The 10,993-nt window shown below is 38.5% G+C and overlaps 1 protein-coding gene across 4 annotated transcripts in view; it reads right to left on the bottom strand.

Moving 5' to 3' along the window:
* The window catches only part of AMPH (amphiphysin), a 280,138-nt gene that overhangs the window by 19,573 nt on the left and 249,572 nt on the right, over positions 1 to 10,993 (bottom strand). For all 4 annotated transcript variants that reach the window (XM_049781869.1, XM_049781870.1, XM_049781871.1 and 1 more), the window contains one exon: positions 3,937 to 4,047. In XM_049781869.1, coding sequence (XP_049637826.1) covers positions 3,937 to 4,047 — 111 coding nt within the window. The remainder of the gene's footprint in view (positions 1 to 3,936; positions 4,048 to 10,993) is intronic.

The raw sequence follows: 10,993 nt of genomic DNA, 5'->3' as shown, positions 1-10,993 counted from the left end.
TGAAAAAAGGCTGGGTAAAGTTATAATAAATAGCATTTGCATTGCCACAAGGGCTTGTAAATCCTTAGAGGTTGAAGTAATAAACTAGAGATTTTTTTTGAGAGAAGGAAAACAAATTATAATTTAGCTAACAATAATCCTCCCACAGAACACAGAGTAAAAGGGCAGAGCAAGGTAAAGTGATTTTCCTCAAGAGTGGCTTGGCAGTGATAGATTCTCATTTCAAAAGGGGTCTTTTCCATATAGCGCCCTTGTTTTGCAGAACTAGTGGGGACTAAGCACATGTAGAACTTGATCCATTCAAGGCTGAGGTTCAACATGCAACTGTTTAATATTTAGGGCCTTTTAGGCCCTACAAACCAGGAATAGCCAGCCATAAGATTCTAGAGAGAGGAACACAAGGGGAATTGGGCAAGATTAGGAATGTGGCCCAAGAAAAGGAATTCCTGATATGGAAAGTCACATGGGTGGGCCACAGTGATCCTTATAAACTGGATGAGTTAGATTAGAGGTCCCCAAATTATGGCCTTTGGGCCACATGTGGCCTGCTGAGTACATTTAGTCAGCTAGCTGGGTGTTTTGTTGCTGCTGCCTGTCCTGCTTAGCAGCCAACTTGTCCTGGATCACAGTGCGCATGTGTGCGATGTGTGCCACACTCTTTGACTCCCCTTTTCTCTGTTTCTTGACTCCTCCTCTCAGTCATGGGCAGGGGACCTCAAACTGTGGCCTGCCAAAAGCAGGCCCATAGTCCTCATTAAAATACTAGTAAGTTTGTTGATTTAACTTACTTGTTCTTCATTTTAAATATCCTATTTGTTCTCATTTTGTCTTATTCTTTACTTCAAAGTAAAGAATATATATAAAGAATATATACTGTGTGCATAAGCATTTGTTCAGTTTTTAAATTTATAGTCCAACCCTCCAACAGTCTTGAGAGTGAATTGGCCCCGTTTAAAAATTTTGAGGACCTTTGACCTAGATAATATAGATTAGTAAATAATCTAAATATCAGAAGATAATCTAGTCACCAGAATATGTCATCTCAAGTCCTCTCTCTGATTTTAATGGTACACATTTTGTAACATAGGAAAACATGTTGGCCTCAGTTTGCCTCCTCAGTTCGTTAAGAAGGTTTATGAAAGCAAAGGTTTCCATCTTTCTCTGGAATCTTGATTTAAGAGACTCTAAATATAATCTGGGATCTTCTCTGCCTTCTTTTCTGAATTCAGTCAATTTTCACTCCCTGCTTTCCATCTTTTCATCTTGACTGCTTGAGGACTAGACCCCATACACCTACTCTTGTGATAACATGGGCATTCTTTGTGGGAATTACTTGGATTGGATAGTATTTCACAGTAGTTAGAGTCCAAAGGGTTTTAGTTAGATGTGATATCAAGTAATCTGTCAATAACATGTTATAAACACTTAAAAATACAGTATCTGGAATAATGAAGAGGTAAGTATGTACAGATTAAAGTCCAGGTCTGGAGGGTTTTTTTTGGGGGGGGCAGTTGGGGAGATCACACTTAGTTTTGCTCAGTGCTTACTCCTGGCTCTGAGCTTAAGGATCCCTATGGGCCAGGCTGAGGAACAAAATGGGCAGGTGCTAAAGAAGACACTTAGGTGCAAGGCAAGTGTCCTATACTATTCCTCAAGTCCCTCTATCAATTTTAAAAACAACTTAAGTCTTATTTCTCATTTGTGTATTTCAGAAATAATGCTAATCTAAATTTAACTACAATAATTATTTCTATTAAAAATGAAAGTTAAAGACACAATTGGGACTGGAGCAATGGTGCAGTGGTAGGGCGTTTGCCTTGCACATGGCTTTTCCAGGACAGACCTTGGTTCGATCCTCAGAGTCCAATATGGCCCCCAAGCCAGGAGCGATTTCTGAGTGCATAGCCAGGAGTAACTCTGAGTGTCACTAGGTGTGGCCCAAAGAATGAAAAAAGAAAAAGACACTCGTTTTGAGTAAAATATATTTTGGCAGAAATATAAATATATTACATTTTTTCCTAAAAGAAAAATAAATATGAATTAAATAATCTTTATCTACTTAACCTGGTTGTAAAATATGTGTATCAAAATAAATATTGACTAATTTTGTACCTAGAGAAAGTTTTTATTGATTACATAACATGGAACATGAAAAATTTGAAGAAGTAACAGTGATTTTCAAAATGCTTGCTGTAAATATACTGACAGAAATTGGCAATGAAGAGAAAAACAATGTTTTCTGTGAGGGGAATGAAACTACAAACAAAGAAAATGTAATGATTAAGCTTTTCTGAAAGCCCCAGGTCTCTTAGTGAATCACTGCTAAAATGTCCTGGTTTTCAAATTACATTTGCCTCTTAAAAAAATAATAAAGGAGACTGCTACTTCACTTCAGATAAAATGTTCTCTGTCAAGGCTTAAAAATAATAACTGTAGTGTGATATTTGGGCTAGAAAATGAGGACCTAGAAAGGTCATGTCAGCCCAATCTTGACTGATGACAACTGCATTCACATTGCCAATTAAAAACGCCAGATACTGTGGATTTTTAATCTTTGCAACTAAATATCAAACATCTAGCAAGTAAAGAGCACCTTCATTAGGAAAAGAATAACCATAATACATTATGACCAAAAAAGAGCTATATATCATGTTAGAAATAAAAAGACCTGGAATAAGATGGATTTTTAGAGATTGGGAAGAGAGAACTGAACTTTATCCAAGTATGTCAATTAGAGAAATATGGAAGGTAGCTACTTCTTGGAAACATTAGGCAAATCCAACTGTTGTTAGCTCCCTGATCTTAGTTAACACCCGTTCTATTATTTTTAGATCAGATGAGGAGGAAAAAAGTTCTTTTCCTTAGAGAACAGACTCAGATAGTGGAACTTGAACCTGTCCTTACCTCATCTCTGAGGCTCAACAAAACCTTTACAAGAATCTGCTATTTGTCTTTTAATTACAAAACATACTTTGTTGTTGTTGTTGTTGTTGTTGTTTCTGGGCCACACCTGGCAGTGCTCAAGGGCCACTCCTGGCTCTGCACTCAGATATCACTCTTGGCAGGCTTGGGGAACCATATGGGATGCTAAGGATTGAACCTGGGCCAGCCACGCAAGGCAAATGCCCTACCCGATGTGTTATTGCTCCGGCCTCATGGCATACATATTTTTAAAATACTATGACCTTTACTTATATGCTTCAGCACACAGATATCTGCTGGATGAAGTATTCTTCCAAAAAATTTCTTTTATATAGCATTAAGAAACACTAATTTTTATAATGATATATTTTTACACAATATGGTGTGTTAAATATTTCTACTACTCTTAGTTTTAATGTGTATAAATAGCAAATATTTAGAGTATCTCTAAAAGGTGATTTATATCTATAGTAACTATGTAATTACTCATTAGAAAATAATGGAGCTGGAACAATAGTACAGTAGGTAGGAAACATGATTGGCTCATAGCCATATATCTCCAGCATCAAATATGGTCTCTTGAAACCCTGCCAGGAGTAATCGCTGAATGCAAAGTCAGAAGCAATCCAGATCCATTGCAATGGTGCTCAAGGGTCTTTGAGGCCACACCCAGTATGTTTGGGTCTCTCTATGATACTTGGGAAGTACCAGGTGCTGGGAATTGAACTCTTGAACTCAATCTGGCACATTCTTGATATGCACCTTAGACACTATGCTAGAAAATTCCTTTCTTAATCATCAGATCCAGCTCGGTATTTTTCTTTGTACAAAATAAATGAAAATGCAGCTTCCCTTGCAAAGAAACAAAGGTTAGTTTACCCTGGGAAACAGGAGACCTGGAGGTGATCGGACCCAAGGGAAGCATGAAAGGTAATGGAGTGGAGACATGGGAGCCAGGAGTGAGCACAACTGCAGAGAGAGGTGGGACAAAGGAAGGGGAAACGGGGTGCTCACCACTGCTCCCTCCAGGGGCTCCTCAGCTTGGGTGTCCATTCCAGCTTCTGGCCCAGCAGTTGGAGGCGCCTCTGCCGTTGGCTCAGTGAGTGGAGCAGGTTCCGGTTCCGCCTTTGTTTGATTTAAGGATGGGAAGGAAGAGATTCAACATGTTAAAAGATAACATCATGGAGCACTGCAGGAGGAAGATTTCCTTCATTATCCACTAGCTTTATGAAATGGCTTTATGAAATCTGAAGCATATCGAAGTCTCACGTTTTACTTTAGGGACCTCTACAGAGTGAAACATCTAGGAATGTTATTCCTATTCAGCAAGAACAATCATGATCATTGCTCTTGACGTTCTGAGCCTTCTTGGCTCTTCATTTTACTTACCAGCAACATTTTATATCCTCGCTTATAATACCGATAAGAAATCTTACAAGATTATTTTCTTTGTTGTTTAGCAGAGAGTGGGAAAGATAGATTGAAAAATAGATAGATACAGATAGACAGACAGACAGACAGACAGACAGACAGACAGACAGATAGATAGATAGATAGATAGATAGATAGATAGAAAGCCAGATAGACAGACAGACAAACAGAGAGGACAGCAATTCAGGGAGATCCCATATTTGCCAGTTAGAAGAGAGGAAGAGTTCTTAGGATACACATTTGGGGACTGCCGAGATCTAGTGATCTACACTGCACCCAAAATTGGACTAACCAATGTTAGTCCAATAATTCTGACCCATATGCATCAGTTTGAACAAGAAAAAAAAAAAATATATATATATATATATATATATATATATATATATATATATATATATATATATATATATATTCCTCTGTTGGGGTAGAACAGGTCCAAATCAGAGATACTTTACTGCTCGGAATGTTCCTGATCAATCCTCGCCTGCATCTTCTACCAATATTCCATTCCTTGGCAATCGATTTACTTCACACAATAAAGTGATTCCACCAGGCAGTGGAATCCCAAGCAGTGATCTCCACAGCACCATTAACTTCTACTAACTGTGGACAGCAGGGCCGCTTTCCCTCACACTCCCATCTCTGCATCCTAAGCTGGGGGGCTAAGCTGATGAGGCATCTGCAACCTTCTAGTCAACATATTGTCAGTCTGAAAATTAATATTAAATAACAGCAGGTCATTAAAAAAAACACAGTCAAATTCCTACCGTGTGCCCTGACACAAAGAAGAACTCTGAAAGGCTCCTGCTTTCTCCTGTCTGGTTCCCTGCTCTCTCTGCTGTTCTGCCCAAAGTATTGTACAGATTTAATGCACTTCCACTAAAGATACCCATGACATTCTTCAAAGAAGTGGACCAAGCACTCCTGAATTTCATTTGGAACAATAAACAATCACGAATAGCTAAAGCAACCCTTTATAAAAGGAATATAGGAGGCATCACTTTCCCCAACTTTAAATTGTATTAAAAAGCAACAGTCATTAAAACAGCATGGTAATGGAATAAAGAAAGACCCTCAGATAGTGAAATAGACGAGTATTCAGAGAATGTTCTCCAGACATACAGTCATCTAATATTTGATAAAGGGGCAAGAAACCCAAAATGGAGCAAGGAAAGCCTCTTACAAATGGCTCAAGTGGTGTTGAGACAACTGGTCAGCCACATGCAAAAAAGCGAACTTAGACCTCCATCTAATACCATGCACAAAAGTTGAATGCAAATGAATTAAAGAACTTGATATTAGACCCAAAATCTTAAGTAATGTAGAATAACAAGTAGGTAAAACAATCCCAGACATTGAGTCTAAAGGTGCTTTTTTTTTAACACCTTGATTACATACATGATTGTGTTTGGGTTTCAGTCATGTAAAGAACACCACCCATCACCAGTGCAACATTCCCATCACCAATGTCCCAAATCTCCATCCTCCCCACCCAACTCCCGCCTGTACTCTAAACAGGCTCTCCATTTCCCTCATACATTCTCAATATTAGGACAGTTCAAAATATAGTTATTTCTCTAACTAAACTCATCACTCTTTGTGGTGAGCTTCCTGAGGTGAGCTGGAACTTCCAGCTCTTTTCTCTCTTGTGTCTGAAAATTATTGCAAGAATATCTTTCATTTTTCTTAAAACCCATAGATGAGTGAGACCATTCTGCATTTTTCTCTCTCTCTCTCTCTCTCTGACTTATTTCACTCAGCATAATAGATTCCGTGTACATCCATGTATAGGGAAATTTCATGACTTCATCTCTCCTGACAGCTGCATAATATTCCACTGTGTATATGTACCACAGTTTCTTTAGCCATTCGTCTGTTGAAGGGCATCTTGGTTGTTTCCAGAGTCTTGCTATGGTAAATAGTGCTGCAATGAATATAGGTGTAAAGAAAGGTTTTTGTATTGTATTTTTGTGTTCCTAGAGTATATTCCTAGGAGTGGTATAGCTGGATCGTATGGGAGCTCGATTTCCAGTTTTTGGAGGAATCTCCATATCGCTTTCCATAAAGCTTGAACTAAAAGGCATTTCCACCAGCAGTGGATAAGAGTTCCTTTCTCTCCACATCCCCACCAACACTGTTTATTCTCATTCTTTGTGATGTGTGCCATTCTCTGTGGTGTGAGGTGGTATCTCATCGTTGTTTTGATTTGCATCTCCCTGATGATTAGTGATGTGGAACATTTTTTCATGTGTCTTTTGGCCATTTGTATTTCTTCTTTGTCAAAGTGTCTGTTCATTTCTTCTCCCCATTTTTTGATGGGGTTAGATGTTTTTTTCTTGTAAAGTTCTGTCAGTGCCTTGTATATTTTGGAGATTAGCCCCTTATCTGATGGGTATTGGGTGAATAGTTTCTCCCACTCAGTGGGGGGCTCTTGTATCCTGGGCACTATTTCCTTTGAGGTGCAGAAGCTTCTCAGCTTAATATATTCCCATCTGGGGCCGGGAAGGTGGCGCTACAGGTTAGGTGTCTGCCTTGCAAGCGGATGGACTGCGGTTCGATCCCCCGGTGTCCCATATGGTCCCCCCAAGCCAGGGGTGATTTCTGAGCGCATAGCCAGGAGTAACCCCTGAGCATCAAACGGGTGTGGCCCAAAAACCAAAAAAAAAAAAATATATATATATATATTCCCATCTGTTAATCTCTGCTTTCACTTGCTTGGAGAGTGCAGTTTCCTCCTTGAAGATGCCTGTAATGTCCTGGAGTGTTTTGCCTATGTGCTGTTCTATATATCTTATGGTTTTGGGTCTGATATCGAGGTCTTTAATCCATTTGGATTTTACCTTCGTACATGATGTTAGCTGGGGGTCTAAGTTCAATTTTTTGCAAGTGGCTAGCCAATTGTGCCAACACCACTTGATGAAGGGGCTTTCCCTGCTCCATTTAGGATTTCCTGCTCCTTTATCAAAAATTAGGTGATTGTATGTCTGGGGAACATTTTCTGAGTATTCAAGCCTATTCCACTGATCTGAGGACCTGTCCTTATTCCAATACCATGCTGTTTTGATAACTATTGCTTTGTAGTAAAGTTTAAAGTTGGGGAAAGTAATTCCTCCCATATTCTTTTTCCCAATGATTGCTTTAGGTATTCAAGGGTGATTATTGTTCCAAATGAATTTCAAAAATATCTCATCTACTTCTTTGAAGAATGTCATGGGTATCTTTAGAGGGATGGCATTAAATCTGTATAATGCCTTGGGGAGTATTGACATTTTGATGATGTTAATCCTGCCAATCCATGAGCAGGGTATGTGCTTCCATTTCCGCGTGTCCTCTCTTATTTCTTGGAGCAGACTTTTATAGTTTACTTTGTATAGGTCCTTCACATTTTTAGTCAAGTTGATTCCAAGATATTTGAGTTTGTGTGGCACTATTGTGAATGGGGTTGTTTTCTTAATGTCCCTTTCTTTTTTATTACTATTGGTGTATAGAAAGGCCATTGATTTTTGTGTGTTAATTTTGTAGCCTGCCACCTTGCTATATGAGTCTATTGTTTCTAGAAGCTTTTTGGAATAGTCTTTAGGGTTTTCTAAGTAGAGTATCATGTCATCTGCAATCAGTGAGAGCTTGACTTCTTCCTTTCCTATCTGGATTCCCTTGATATCTTTTTCTTGCCTAATCGCTATAGCAAGTACTTCCAGTGCTATATTGAATAGGAGTGGTGAGAGAGGGCAGCCTTGCATTGTGCCAGAATTTAGAGGGAAGGCTTTTAGTTTTTCTCCATTGAGGATAATATTTGCCACTGGCTTGTGGTAGATGGCCTTCACTATATTGAGAATGCTTCCTTCCATTCCTATCTTGCTGAGAGTTTTGATCAAGAATGGGTGTTGGACCTTATCAAATGCTTTCTCTGCATCTATTGATATGATCATGTGGTTTTTATTTTTCTTGTTGTTGATGTTGTGTATGATGTTGATAGATTTACGGATGTTAAACCATCCTTGATTCCTGGGATTCCGGGATGATCTTCTTAATGAGGCATTGAATCCTATTTGCCAGGATTTTGTTGAGGATCTTTGCATCTGCATTCATCAGCGATATTGGTCTGTAATTTTCTTTTTTCGTAGCACCTCTGTCTGATTTAGGTATCAGGGTGATGTTGGCTTCATAAAAGCTATTTGGAAGTGTTTCCGTTTGTTCAATTTCATGAAAGAGTCTCGCCAAGATTGGTAGTAGTTCCTCTTGGAAAGTTTGAAAAAATTCATTAGTGAATCCATCTCGGCCTGGGCTTTTGTTTTTGGGCAGACATTTGATTACCATTTTAATTTCATCAATGGTGATGGGGGTGTTTAGATATGCTACATCCTCTTCCTTCAACTGTGGAAGATTATAAGATTCCAAGAATTTATCCATTTATTCCAGATTCTCATTTTTAGTGGCGTAGAGTTTCTCAAAGTAGTTTCTGATTACCCTTTGAATCTCTGTCATATCAGTAGTGATCTCTCCTTTTTCATTCCTAATACGAGTTATTAAGTTTCTCTCTCTCTCTTTCTTTGTTAGGGTTGTGAGTGGTCTATCAATCTTGTTTATTTTTTCAAAGAACCAACTTCTGCTTTCGTTGATCTTTCGGATTGTTTTTTGGGTTTCCACTTCGTTGATTTCTGCTCTCAACTTTGTTATTTCCTTCTGTCTCCCTAATTTTGGGTCCTTTTTTTGAGCACTTTCTAGTTCTATTAGCTGTGTCATTAAGCTACTCAGGTAAGCTCCTTCTTCCTTCCTGATGTGTGCTTGCAAAGCTATAAATTTTCCTCTCAGTACTGCTTTTGCTGTGTCCCATAAGTTCTGATAGTTTGTGTCTTTATTGTCATTTGTTTCCAGGAACCTTTTGATTTCCTCCTTGATTTCATCTCGGACCCACTGGTTATTGAGTATGAGGCTGTTTAACTTCCAGGTGTTAAAGTTTTTCTTCTGAGTCCCTTTGGAATTCACAAATAATTTCAGAGCTTTGTGATCAGTAAAGGTAGTCTGCAAAATTTCTATCCTCTTGATATTATGGAGGTTTGTTTTATGTGCTAGCATGTAGTCTATGCTGGAAAATGTCCCATGTACATCGGAAAAGAATGTGTATCAAGGTTTCTGGGGATGGAGTGTCCTATATATATCCACTAGGCCTCTTTCTTCCATTTCTCCCCTCAGGTCTAGTATATTCTTGTTGGGTTTCAGTCTGGTTGACCTATCCAGTGTTGACAAAGCCGTGTTGAAGTCCCCCACAATTATTGTGTTGTTATTGATATTATTTTTCAGATTTGTCAACAGTTGTTTTAAATATTTTGCTGGCCCCTCATTTTGTGCATATATGTTTAGGAGTTATTTCTTCCTGCTCTACATACCCCTTGATTAATATAAAATGTCCATCTTTGTCCCTTACAACCTTCCTGAGTATAAAGTTTGCATTATCTGATATTAGTATGGCCACTCCAGCTTTTTTATCGGTGTAGTTTGCTTAGATAATTTTTCTAGCCTTTTATTTTGAGTCCATGTGTGTTCTGACTATTCATGTGCGTTTCTTGTAGGCATCAGAAGGTTGAATTGAGTTTTTTGATCCATTTAGCCACTCTGTGTCTCTTAACTGGTGCATTTAGTCCATTGATGTTGAGAGAAAGAATTGTCCTGGGATTTAATGCCATAGAAATTTGGTGTGTCTTTTGGTTAGTCTTGTCTTAAATTAGGTCTTTCAGTTTTTCTCTTAAGACTGGTTTTGAGTTTGTGAAGTTTCTGAGCTGTTTTTTGTCTGTGAAACCATGTATTCTTCTGTCAAACCGGAAAGTGAGTTTTGCTGGGCACAGTGTTCTAGGTGAAGCATTCATTTCATTCAGTCTTGTCACAATATCCCACCACTGCTTTCTGGCATTGAGTGTTTCTGGTGACAGATCTGCTGTAATCTCAAGGATGCTTCCTTGAATGTAATTTCCCCTTTTGATCTTGCAGTTTTCAGAATTCTGTCTCTATCTGTGGGATTTGTCATTGTGACTAGGATGTGTCTTGGAGTGGTTTTCCTGGGGTCTCTTTTGGTTGGTACTCTTCGAGCAGGCAGGATTTGATCACATATATTCTTTAGCTCTAGATATTTCTCTTTAATGATGTTCTTGATTCCTTCTGGAAATTTTCTTCCTGGGTCTCTGGGACTCCAATGATTCTTAAGTTGTTTCTGTTGAGCTTATTATAGACTTCTATTTTCATCTGTTCCCATTCTTTGACTAATTTTTCCATTGTCTGTTCATTTGCTTTAAGTTTTTTTTCCAATCTCTTCTGCTGTATGAAATTGTTATGTATCTCATCTTCCACAGCACCAAGTCTATTCTCAGCTTCTGATACCCTGTCCCAGAGCTGATCCATTTTGTCATTCACTTCGTTTACTGACTTTTTCAGGCCTGTTAGTTGACATGTTATTTCAGTTTGGAGTTTTGTGATTTCTGTCTTCATATTTTCTTGGTTCTTATTAGTGTTCTGTTCAACTCGATCCATGGTTTCTTTGAGTTCGTTGAGTATCTTCATATTGCTAATCTGAAGTCTTTGACTGAGAGGTTGATTAGTTGGTTGGTCATTATCTGGTCATCAGAATTGTCCTCTTCATTCTCTATGT

The sequence above is a fragment of the Suncus etruscus genome, chromosome 10, assembly GCF_024139225.1.
Source record: "Suncus etruscus isolate mSunEtr1 chromosome 10, mSunEtr1.pri.cur, whole genome shotgun sequence".
NCBI classification, from domain to species: Eukaryota; Metazoa; Chordata; class Mammalia; order Eulipotyphla; family Soricidae; genus Suncus; species Suncus etruscus.
The sequence above is the reverse complement of the archived record's forward strand: the minus strand, read 5'-3'. Positions and strand labels throughout refer to the sequence as shown.